The sequence below is a fragment of the Prionailurus viverrinus genome, chromosome D4, assembly GCF_022837055.1.
Source record: "Prionailurus viverrinus isolate Anna chromosome D4, UM_Priviv_1.0, whole genome shotgun sequence".
Taxonomy (NCBI): domain Eukaryota; kingdom Metazoa; phylum Chordata; class Mammalia; order Carnivora; family Felidae; genus Prionailurus; species Prionailurus viverrinus.
Window position 1 is genome coordinate 63075807 of NC_062573.1, and position 13369 is coordinate 63089175.

General features: G+C 34.1%; 1 protein-coding gene across 2 annotated transcripts in view; it reads left to right on the forward strand.

The window, feature by feature from the left end:
- The window catches only part of GKAP1 (G kinase anchoring protein 1), an 85713-nt gene that overhangs the window by 21257 nt on the left and 51087 nt on the right, over positions 1–13369 (forward strand). For both annotated transcript variants that reach the window (XM_047829832.1, XM_047829831.1), the window contains exons 5-7: positions 5059–5136; positions 8923–9046; positions 11338–11360. In XM_047829832.1, the coding sequence (XP_047685788.1) occupies positions 5059–5136; positions 8923–9046; positions 11338–11360 (225 nt within the window). The remainder of the gene's footprint in view (positions 1–5058; positions 5137–8922; positions 9047–11337; positions 11361–13369) is intronic.

The following is a 13369-nucleotide window of genomic DNA, read 5'->3' on the forward strand; positions in this document are numbered from 1 at the left end:
ACAAATAGGTTGACTCAACAAATCAAAATTTCAAATAGTCACTGTCTTAATTTTCTATTTATAATTTTCCTTTTCAGTTGCTTATATGGTATCGCTCTTGTCCTGACACAAACAGATATATATTCTGTATTCACTGTATTTGTGTCCTGTTCATTTAAAAATTCATGGTGTTTTTTATAAGTTGCAATGTTTATAGTTCTGTTTTCATTCCTACTTTTAATCCCTCAGTATATGATTAAACCAGTTTTGTTCCTTAGAGATACAAGAGAGCATACAATAAAAATGCAGACAAAAAATGTAAACAACACTCCAAGAATAAATAAATACTAAAAAAAAATTTTTTTTAAGGGGCACCTGGGTGGTTCAGTTGGTTAAATGTCCGACTTCAGCTCAGGTCATGATCTCATGGTTCATGAGTTCGAGCCCCGCGTCAGGCTCTGTGCTGACAGCTCAGAGCATGGAGCCTGCTTCCGATTCTGTGTCTCCCTCTCTCTCTTTGCTCCTCCCCCTCTTGTACTTTGTTTTTCGTCTCTCTCAAAAGTAAAAAAACATTAAAAAAATGTAAACAACACTCAAAAGACATCAAGATACATTAAAATGAACTGAACCTGATAATTAGTGTGTACACATAGATCCAATTTTTGTAGAACATTGACAACCTTTAAAATAATAATGTTCAGTAAGACTATTAGAAGATTTCTGGGAAGATAATTCTGCTTTCCAAATTAGTGAAAGATAGGTGGTCCACACTCGGAAGATCATGGAGTTAGAGGATGACAGGGCACTGCTGCTGTTGTGACTAAATAAACAGTTGGCTGCAAGCGTGAGAGGTCTTCAGAATGATGTTCTGTGTTGTGTTATAAAATCCTGTTCCCATGATGCCTGTGGGAAATGAGGAGTAACTTCATTTAGAATTGGTTTTGCTTGAATTTAAAGTGGGTAAAATTGTTATGGTACTTAGGCTTACAAATCAATTTTTAAAAATCTAGTTCCAAAATGTTTACCGTCCTTTCCGTTTTTCATTGGTTCTTCATACTCTTTAACTGATCATAAGCCCTTGAGCTATAGGTTTGTTTAAATAGAAAAAAAAAATGTTTTACTACTAGATGATGAGTAGGAGTCAATGAAGGAAGCCAAGAGGAAGGGGTTCTGAAGTACTCCATCTTGGGCACATGTAAGTATTTTCTTCAATCCTATAGGCATTGTAGTACCTACCTACCATTTCCTCTTTTTCTTCCTTTCCTCCTCTTCTCATAAATGAGGAATTCTCTATTTGCAAGCTTAATAGAAGATACTTTTTAAAAATCATGGTGATTTTTGTGTTTTCTTGCCTGGTACCTATCTTTTAGGCTCAGACTTCTTTTCCCCTGTTGGTTCTGCCTGTACGTGTTCTGATGAATTAGGTTGACAACTGTATTTTTAGTAGTCTTATGATTAATTAATGCTGTAAGATATGTTTAGAGAATTTAGAATCATGTTTTCTTTCTCTTTCTTGAAGTTTTAGTCTTATGCTACCGTTCTCCCTGTTGTCTAGGATCAAAAATCTTATCTTTAATTCATTCTTCTTTCATACTTCATGTTCAGTTAGTCTTCTAAAACTTGGCTATTCTTTTCCAAGATATAGCCTTTATTTTCTGTACTTTTATGTTCTGGTTCTATATGTTGAGATTACAGAGGGTTAGCCAAACACATTGATTCTAAGCCTTTATTTTTATAAGGGTTCAGTTTATTTCTTTAAAATTACTTTTATCAGCATTTCTCCTTCAGCTGCCCTTAGTCTGTAATTTTTAGGGAGTATCTGGAATCTAATTCTACCCTACCTAAGCAACCTCATTTTCCACTATACTCCAACATAGAGAAGGGGAATTCTAATTCACTGTTTGTAACTCTTGTGGCAGGCAGGCACTGTGCTAGGTACTTTACATGTATTAATAGCTTTAAATCTTGAAAACTACTCTGTAAGGTTGATATTTCTATTTCCTTTTTTATATATGAAGAAACTGAAATTTACAGAACTTCTGTAATTTGCCCCAGGTCACAGCTAGCATACATGGAATTGGAATTTAAATTATCCACCTGTGTGATCTCCCAAAGCCTGGATTTTGTCCACATCTTTCTTGTATTGAATTCACATTTTATCAGGTATCCCCTTTCTTTATCAGTGTCACCCATAATACATTATTTTTAATATCATATCTTTGTTCACTTGGCTCTTTCCTCCTGAACTTCTTCTATTCCCTTTTCTACCTGTCCAAATTATATCTGTCATTTAAGGACAGACTTAAATCAATGTCTTTTCTGTATGCCTCTCTAAATTTTATTTGTTGTATATGTTTTTTCCCCACCACTTTTGTAGCACTTTCAACATCTTATTCTATTTTCTGCACTTCATATGTGTTAGTCCCCAACTGGAGTAGAAATTCTTTAAGGGCAAAACCCATACATATGCTGTTTCTTTAAAGCCCTACAGGCAAAGCACATAGAAGGTTCCCTGTTACCTTTTTTTTTTTTTTTAAGTTTATTTATTTTGAGAGAGACAGAGACAGCATAAGTGGGAGAGGAGCAGAGAAAGAGACAGAAAGGGAGAATGCCAGCACAGAGCCCGATATGGGGCTCGAGCCTATGAAACTGAGATAGTGACTTGAGCCGAAATTAAGAGTTGGACACTTAACCAACTGAGCCACCCAGACGCCCCAGGTTCTCTGTTATCCTGTTGGATCATACAGATATTTTTGGAAGATTTGTTCTAGTTCTTAGAAACTTAAATTGAAACTTAAGTCATTTTTGCCTACTTATGTTTCCTTGTATACTAGTTGATGTTAAAAATTAAAAGTTCTAAAAAAAAAAAATTAAAAGTTCTAAACTGCTATTTAGAATCAAATGCTGAAGAGAACCATAGTTTTCACTTTAAAAGTTCTATCTCATTCAGTTTTTATCATACTATTGGAATCAGCTACTTTAATATTCAAGTGCTACTAGTTAATGGAAAAAAGAATAATGACATCTTGCAAGACTCCCAAGTCTCTAACCTCTTCTCCTGCCTGCTAACTTATTTTTGGAATATCGGTCAGAATATGTAATGTATTGGAAATAATATTAAATGCAATTTTTATAAATGTTAAATGTCATTAATGTGGATTAAAAGTTTAGTGGTAAGTTGAATCAACTTTGTTCAGAATAAACTCAAGTCGTTTTGTTACTTTTTCCGTGTTGGGATGACTTCTTGGCTTTACATACGGAGAAATATTTGTACTCAGTGGCTATGAGTTTAGGTGGAGAAATTGATATAAACTTGTGTAACACATGAATCCAATTCTTTTTTACCTTATAACTGTATATTGTTTTTGAATGTCCCTTTGTATCGTAAATTGCTTAAAAGGTTAGTTTATTTTTCTTGACTATTACTAATTTGGGTTGAATTAATCCTTCAGTTTGTTTTAGTTATTTTATAGAACTATGTACAATTTACTCTGGGCTTATGGTATTTTCTAGTGCTATAATCCCTTATTTACCATATTAATTCTAATTGCATTTTTCTCTGAATTAGATTAATTTTTTTCTGTGATAAACCTACTCTTCCCCCACCCCCCCTTTTTGTTGTCTTAGTATAGGTTTAGATGAGATGCTTTCAGAGGTATGATTTGGTTAGGAATAAAAGCTTTAGTTCATTGTGTCCAGTGTTACTATTTTTCCAATTTTTAAGTTATCCCTTGGAAATATATCACTCCTTTTTGGAGTTGGTTTCTGTTTTGGTTTAGATTTTTGTTGTTGTTATCAAGCAGTAGAAATAATTCTGGTTAACTTGGCAGAGATCATTTGTTGAAAGGTTTCACAGATCTGAATTAAGAACCAAACAAGTAGGCCTTGGGGAAGATGGAAACTAAGAATTCTGGAGCACTTAGAGGAGTGACTTAGTACAACTAGTACATGCTCATTTGTAGAGGGCTGTCACATGACTAGACCCCACTTGCTTTGTGTTTGTTCTCAAAATTTAATTGCTAGGAGATCAAAAGAAGAGTTGGATCCCTTGCCCCCACGCTGTCGTTGATGATGGTAGCTTGGATTTTGTGTGGGTTTGTTGGTGGGTGGTATATAGGATTATATAACCGGCTGTCCTACTAGAATCATAGGACTTTGGGATGAAATACAGTTATTCACAGGAGTAAAGGAATGGTTTCTGAACAGACAGAAACAAGAAATATCCACTAAATGTGTGCTTTTACTATCTAGTCCACATAGGTCAACACATACATGTACACAGTCCAGGAAGTTTATGTTGTGACTCTCCTGTGTACAGCTGCAGATATAACCTTATCTCCGTGGTGGAAACCCAAAGTCCCACCCAACTACTGTAGCAATTCTGTTTGGCAATTAAGAAAGTAATTCTTGGAGAGTAGTTTGATTAGAGGGTAATGGAAGCTGTATTATAAGAAGTTAAGATGAGACTGACTGGTGGGAAAGAGGAACCAAAAGATATAGATCAAAAATTAAAGAATCATTTTTTATAGTATTAGATTACCTTAAAAGGTAGGGCAACCAAATAAAAGGATATGAGTAAAAAGATGCACTATGAATAATTATGCTATAACATCAGGGATATACCAGGACATTTGGTCACCTTTTAAAGTTTTTTGGTCACCTGTTTAAAGTTTCTGTACCCATGGATTAATCTGTATTAAGGGAATGGTATGTTTTATAATGCTGATTGTGTTATTTTTTAGTATTTTTGAGTAGTAATCCCTATTAAAATTTTCTGTGTCTTAAACTGGATACCATCATCGACATCTAATATATTGTCAATTTCTTTGTAAGTTTTTTTTGCTAAAGGGAAAAATTGATATATAAAACATAATTGACAGTGAATAGGGAAGTAGAAATATCAAAATTGGAAGTTTTGCTTTGGTATCTTCTGTAAAATACAGGGTTCCCTACTTTGGCATGGAGAGATAACTTTGGAGAACCCAGGTTATTTTTTAATGCATTTTTTTCCTTTCAGTATATATAGTCATAGTTCTTTTGCTTGTGTGGCATAATTGTGAAACTTTCTTTTTGTTTTAGCTGACATCTGAAATGTTTGAAGCAGATCTTGAGAAGGCATTATTGCTAAGTAAATTAGAATATGAAGAGCACAAAAAGGTATTTACACATTTATTGATTTAGATATTTCAGAAGTTTAATTGTTCAAAGGTTTGGACCAATCCTTCCTGAATTTTATATAAAAGTTTTCCATTTAAAGCTTGTCCTAAAGATTCATCATCATAACAATATTATTATGAAATTTTTATAGTAAGATTACTCCTCAAGTTTTGAGAGGCAACAAAAACATGAAGACTGAACTTTGGTGATTTGGAATGTTTCCTTAAGAAATTCTTGCACCTTAAGAAATTCTTCCTTAAAAAAAGGTTCCCACTCCTTTTTTTTTTTTTTTTTTTTTAAGTTTATTTATTTATTTTGAGAGAGAGTATGAGCCAGGGCGAGAGTGGGTGACACTGGGATGGCAGTGCAGAGAGAGACAGAATCCTAAGCAGGCTCGGCGCTGTCAGTGCACAGCCTGACGCTGGGCTCAGTCCCACAAACTATGAGATCAAGACTTAAGCTGAGGGGCGCCTGGGTGGCTCAGTCAGTTGAGCATCCGACTTCGGCTCAGGTCATGATCTCGCGATGTGTGGGTTCGAGCCCCGCGTTGGGCTCTGTGCTGACAGCTCAGAGCCTGGAGCCTGCATTGGATTCTGTGTCTCCCTCTCTCTCTGCCCCTCCCCTGCTCCTGCTCTGTCTCTCTCTCTCTCTCAAAAATAAATAAAAACATTAAAAAAAAAATTAAAAAAAAAAAAAGACCTAAGCTGAAATCAAGAGTTGCATGCTTAAACTGTGTAACTAAATTGTGGTATTGGCTTATGTGCTGAAAAGCATTGTATAGCTTGTAACTATAGGAACATTTAAGTTAAAGTATTGTTGCCTTCTAGTGTCTGTATTTAAGTTGAACATTTATTATTTTCATATAATTTGACATTTTAGTCTTTTATATGTATTGGGAATTTTTTTGGTCCATAAAATGTATTCAGTTTGTGATTATAGTTGATCATAAATGACCCTGATCATGCTTATGGGCCTTTAGACTATGTCATTGTACACTAGCTCCTTCAGTTAAGATGAAGGGAGGAGAGGAATTAAAATTCACAGCAGATGATTTTGCTTTTTATTTATAGTGCAAGGGAAAAAGATGAAAGTTGCCAGTAAAGTGGACTTTGTGCATTGTGTATGTTAGTTTCATTTTCCATGTCCCTATTCCTGTTACCCTAATTAATAAAGACTAACTATAATCTTTATTATTAGTTGTCCATTTAAGCACAAAGCTGGCAACTAGAAAAATGGATACAGCTAGCTTTACTATGATTTAATAATTTATTTATTTATTTATTTATTTATTTTTTATAATTTTTTTTTTAACGTTTATTTTTGAGACAGAGACAGAGCATGAACGGGGGAGGGGCAGAGAGAGAGGGAGACACAGAATTGGAAGCAGGCTCCAGGCTCTGAGCCATTAGCCCAGAGCCCGACGCAGGGCTCGAACTCATGGACCATGAGATCGTGACCTGAGCTGAAGTCGGACGCTTAACCGACTGAGCCACCCAGGTGCCCCTACAATTTAATAATTTAAATGGACTTTCAGTTATACTGGAAAAGTGTAAAAAAAAAAAAAGTTCTCCTGACTTGCTTAATCAGAGATAAAATTTATCAAATAGAATATTATCATACAATAATGATTTATTGTTGTGAGATACATGTCTAGATTCTAAAGCTAAAAGAATTAGCTATATCTTTAGAGGAGTAGAGTCGATGGTGTTGATAAAATATCATGATCCCTGCCGGTTTTCTTAGCACAATCATAGGCCTATTACCCAAAAGCATTGGTTCTGTCAGACCATAATGACTCTCAGAGAAGGGAGGAACTCCTTTTGTATGCAGTAGCTAGTTTGATGTGATTACATTAACGTAGTCATTGAGTTTTAAGTCAATATCCAAAAAAAAACTACTATAATTATTTTAGCCTAACTAACTTTATATTAACTAAAGTTTGGGATGGCATTTTATATTCTGTTCTATTACTCATTCACCAATATTTTTTTGAGTAACCAAAATGTGCTAGGCACATAATACAAAGATAAAGATATGGTCCCAGCCCTTGAATTTAGTAGAGGGAGATGTACACGTAATTACTGTGTATAGTATTGACAGATGAATGTTTTCAGTGCAGTGGTAATTCAGAAAGATGGAAGAATTTTCTTTGCCTTTGATGGGGATGAGTTTTAGAAAAGGAATTTTTTTTTATGTTTATTTATGAGAGAGAGTGTGTGTGCACACGCCCATGCCTGCATGCAGGGGTGGGGCAGAGAGAGAGGGGGACAGAGTATCTGAAGTGAGCTCTGTGCTGACAGCAGAGGCAGCCCAGTGTTTGAACTCATGAACTGTGAGATCATGACCTGAGCTGAAATAGAAACTTAACTGACTGAGCCACCCAGGCACCCCTAGAACAGGATTTTTAAAGAGGAGTCTTACAAGTCGTATAAAAGGTCACAGTGTAGGCAAGAGAAAGTAGGCATTGTCAGAGAAGGGGTGGCAAGAATACAGGATATGTGTGTATGAAAGGGTATAGCATAGTTGATTTGGAGTTGCTAGAGACACTTTCTGAAGGATAGGATCTAAAGAATCTTGAGCACCAGGTTAAGGAGATTTGGCTTTATAAATCTGTTGTCAGAGAGCTATTGAATATTTTTAATTGCTAGATTTATTTCAGGTTTTCATTTTAGAAACTCATGCTGTAGCAGTGTAGAAGATAGATGGAGGGGCTAAAATTAGAGGGTGTTGCAATGTCCAGCAGAAGATAGAGAAATGACAGAAGGTCTGAAGAGAACAGATGTAAGAGATCTTTAGGAGATAAACTCAACAAGACCTCATGACTAATTTGTATATAGTGTGTAGGAAGAACAGATAGAAGTGACTCAGGTTTCTAGTCTACAGAGTTGTGTGATGATGGTAGCATTAAACAGGTGCTTTAACGAGAGGATCCAGTAGGGAAGGCAGGGTGAACATATTTAGCTTGGAGATGTTTACTGAACATTCCAATTGAGTTGTCTGTACATACCAAAATCATGAGTGTATCATTAGAGCTTTAAATTTTGAGAAACAAGGGTCATAAAGCAAAAGAATAGCTTAAGAGTGGAATAATGATGAGAAGAGTTTAGAGAAAAGAAGCCAGTGATGGAGACTGAAGAGTAGTTAGAAGTGTATTGAGGAAACTAAGAGGTGTTTGAAAAAATAATGTCTTTGGATTTGGCATTGAGAGGGAGGTTGACCTTAATTTTAGTGGCAGAGAACAGAGGAAGCCAGATTTGATGGGGAGGTGAGAAAGGAAGTTGACTATAGATGATTGTCTTAAGTTTGGTCCTGAAATAAAGAAGAAGAGGTGGCAACTAGGAGAGGTTATAAACCAAGGTATAGCTTTTTGTTTTTATTTTAATGTTTAAGAGGCAAGAGATTGGATTGAAAAATAAAAAAAAACAGCTATCTTTTTATACAATTTGGCTAGTTTATTTATTTTGAGAGAGAGAGATAGCATGAGCAGGGCAGGTGCAGAGAGAGAGGGAGAGAGAGAATCCCAAGCAGTTTCAGCATTGTCAGCACAGAGCCCTGTGCGGGGCTCAAACTCCTGAACCTTGAGATCATGACCTGAGCCGAAATCAAGTCAGATGCTTAACTGACTGAGCCACCCAACTGCCCCTAATGTGTTGACTTTTTAATTTGCTATTTATCTTTAAAAAATAAAACTTTAAGAAATATATTACCTAATGGTATGTTGATTTTTTTTTTTTTTTTTTTTTTTACTAGTGTTAACCAAGCTTAATTGTTGGTAATTCTTTTTAGGAGTATGAAAATGCTGAAAGTGCTTCAACTCAATCAAAGGTTATGAATAAAAAAGATAAAAGAAAGAATCATCAGGGAAAAGACAGGCCTCTTACAGTATCACTAAAAGATTTTCAATCTGAAGGTAATATATGTATGAAATCTATTATGCCAGAGAAACTATTTTAAGTCTTTTTATATGTAAGTTGTAAGTTCCTTGCTAATTTTTAAAGTAAGTAAGAATTGTTTTTTTAATGTGTTACTGAGATTGTGGAAAATGGAGCCCTGTTTGGAAATAAACAATTGGGGGTAAGGGGGTGTGTAACTTTAAAGCAGTCATTAAATCCCCATAAAGCTTCAGTATGGATTTATCTTTTTGTATTTGAATTTGTCCATTTTCTAAAACTCACTGAAAATAAAAATTGTACTTGTAGTCTTTGAGTCATCTTGAAACGTTGTTGTCCTACACCTTAGAAAGTTAAAATACAAATTTTTAGGAGACTTATTACCAGAAAAGTTTATAATATTTATATTTTTTTATTGAACAGAAAGATAAATTAAAGGCAGATCATAAAACACATTACTTTTGATGTGAGAAATGGTGAAAACCCTAAGTCTGTGCTGTAAAATATGGTAGCTACTACTCATATGTGGTTATTTAAATATAAATTAATTAAAATGAACTAAAATAAAAAATTCCTTAGTTGTGTCAGCCACATTTCAGGTGCTCAGTAGCTACGTGTAACTAGTGGCTTCTACATTAGAACAGGTATGGAACATTACTATCCTTACAGAAAATTTTATTGGACGGTGCTGTGCTTATGTCAGAATAGTTGCTGACAAAATGAACTGTGTTTGTTCATTGACACAGTGATCTATTTGATTCATATGAATTTAGCTCTTAATACATTGGGCATTTGTTCTGTTAGGATTAATAACATGATAGCAATAATCTAAAAAGAAAAATATAGTGAAATACTTTACCATTTTCAGAAACAAGCCTATCTGTGAAATTTGGAATACATTTAGAGCATTGTTTTGCTTTGGTGTAAGGATCAAGACAGTTTTTCCTATAGTCTGCCTCTCTTATTAAGTGGTTTTTTTTGTTTGTTTGTTTAGGGGTTAAAAGAAGAGATGTATGTTAAGTTTCTTATTTGAGGTTAAAAGAAACAGGTGTATGTTAGAGTTTTCAGTTTTGGTAAGAAAGATTTTATATAAGATGTATTATTAAAAACTAGTCAGAAACATGAAAAGAAAGCTTTTTAAAACTTTATTTTTCATATGTTTGATTGTAAGTACTATGTAAATTTATTAAATGGATTGAGAAAGACATCAATATGATGCTGTTCTGGGGAAGCTAGACAACTATTTCAAGATGTGATTTAAAAAGTTATGATTATTCCTCAGTTTCTTGCATCTCATTGTATGCTAAGTAGAACACACTAGAAGAACGACTTTGATGTTAGGAATCAGTAGGAAATTAGAAATAAATAGGATTTGGTAGTTTGAGCTGAAACTTGTGATTTTGACATTTACTATACTTGTAGACTCTGTTCCGATCAACAAATGCTTTAGAGAACTGGGCCAGCTTTTAAATTCTCAGTCATAAGAATGCTATTCTATTAAATTTTTGTTAGTCCTTGAGAATAGAAAATTTCTGCTGTGCATAAGAAGCAATGTTAGATATTAGATATCCTGATTATCTCTAATTTAAATAAGACCTCTTGCTCCCTCTTTGTACTTGATTTCAGCCTTGTATCTGTGTGGACTCCCTTATGTCTTTCTTCATTCTGTAATCCTTTTCCAAAAATGCTGTGTTGTTACTAAGTCAATGATTTGTGGATCTGGATATTTTTCTTATTGCCTTCTTTTTTGTATTCATTTTATAAATATATGTCACTTTTTAAGATTTTTTTATAGTATTATCAAAGCACTATGATGTATATTTTTAAAACAAACTAAGAGGTTTAAAGGACCCAAATTACTCTTCTACTTTTTTCCCCCCACAAAGGCAGTGATCTGTACAATTTTGCAGTTATAATACCCTGTGATTTGATTTTAGATATATTTGTTCACCTCTTTGGCCAAAAAAAAATTGTTTAACCAAAAACCTTATTATTTGGAATTCAAATGTGTAAAATTTAATAATACCCTGTGGTATGGGTGGCATTTACTGGGATATAAAACGTAGTCCCTAAGCTGAGCAAATTAGTAATTATGTGTTGAAATTTAACATCTTATCCCTAGAGAAGAAATCTGATATTTTAGACAACCCCCAAATGACTTCTTTAACTCTTATTATAATTTTGAAAGTCTTCTCAATTACTTTGTTTGAATATTTTTACATACTGGGTATTAATTATGAATATTAATAAATTATTAATATTATTGTTAATTTTCTTCAGTGAAATGTCACCATTTTTTTTTCATTTACAGATCACCTTAGTAAAAAGACTGAGGTAAGTGTTATTGTAACCATCTTTATTCTAGAAAATACTTGATGACTTTAAGAATAATAAGTCGGTGTTTGGCAGTGCTTTTTCAGATCTAGCTATTTAAAGGACAACCCATAGGTTTGTTGTGAGTGAATCCAGTCATGTCTGGCAATTATAAGGATGTAAAACATATTGCAGTAGATTGAAAATACTATTTGCATGAAGGAAGTATGTTATTTGGCTTTAGTATCCTAATTTGTGTCTGCGTGTGCATGCGCGCGCACACACACACACCCCAAAAGGTTACCACATGTAAGCTTAAAATTTTAGGGAAAAGTGGTGTAACACTCCAATCTTTATTAAAAACATCCTGAAACCATGTCTGAAGATATTTAGGAATTATGGAAATTATGAGGTTAGCTGTGATTCTGTAGTTTATACTTGTGGATCATATGCTACTCTTACCATTCACCATCACAAGTAGCACCACCCACACGTAACTTCCTAGGGTTATTGGTTGGTTTTCTTTTTTTTAAGACTCCAGGAACACCTGGACTTAAGTTGCTGACTTTGGCACAGGTCATGATCTCTCAGTTTGTGAGTTCAAGCCCCACTCCAAAGTGGGGATGTTCTGTGCTAACAGCTCAAAGTCTGGAGCCTGCTTTGGATTCTGTGTCTCCCTCTCTCTCTCTGCCCTTCCCTGCCTCACGTTCTATCTATCTCTCTGTCTTTCAAAAAACGAATAAGCATTAAAAAAAACTTTTTTTTAAGGGGTGCCTGGGTGGCTCAGTCAGTTAAATGTCCTGACTTCAGCTCAGGTCATGATCTTGTGGTTTGTGAGTTTGAGCCCCGTGTGGAACTTTGTGCTGACAGCTCAGAGCCTGGAGCCTGCTTTGGATTTTGTGTCTCCATCTCTGTGCCCCTCCCCCACTCATGCTCTGTCTCTCTCAAAAATAAAGATTTAAAAAAAATTTTTTTTTAATAATTTTTTTTTTTTAAAAGACTCCAATACCAGATTTTACAAACCTTTTAGAATTGGGAGGTACTACTATAAAATATCTTCTAATATTGAGGGAAGTGCTAATAAAATGTTAGTGTTATTTTCACTTCTTTAGGTACTAACTTGAAAGCTTTGCTATTCTGTTATGTATATATTCTTGTTAGTAATTCTATCAGTTGATTTTTTTTCATGGTCAGACGTTCCTTGATTTCACTTTATAGTATATAAATGGTTTTTGACCATTTTTGGTGTTGTTTCAGGTATTTACTTGACAGGTCAGAGAAATGAAATCATCTCTAAGAAAACCACATCTGAATAGCTCTGTGACTATAGTAATAATATAGTCCTTAACTTTGCACACAAGCAGAAAATTGATTTATTAAAACAGATGGTAGAATTTTTTTTAATTTAAAAACCACAGTCACCATTTCTTAGATTAAAATTTAAATGACCACAAATACAGTCTGAGTATTCATTGTATGTCTGAAGTGTGGAAAACATGTACTTTTGAAAAACTGAGTCTATCTTTTAATCCATTGACTTCTTTGGAGGATAACTTTATGCAAATGAGAAAGCAGGTACAAATGGTACTCCCTATTCCTAAGAGACTACCAGCAACTGTTAGTAGAGGGAAAAATAATTTTTATAAACTGTTCCATGCTTATTTTTCCTGCTTTCCTGATTTGAAAGAGGAAAAAATAGTGCAGAATGACAGGATCTCATCTATTTAATGTATTCAATCTAAGTTGTATTTAAACAAGCATAGGTATGTGACACAGCATATATTTTGTCTTTATATTTTACAGCTGTTTTCTGATCATCTTCTGTTAAAAATAATTTGATAGGTAATAAAATTCACTTTGAATAATCCTAATGATTAAGACATTTCCTACTTTTGTAAATGCAGTCTAATTATAATTTATTTCCTATGCAACTATTTTAAGAAATTGGTCAAAAGAACATGTAATTCACTTTATCCTTTGACACTTGTTAAAAATATACCAAAGTTATGTTCCATTTCCATTAGAGGTAT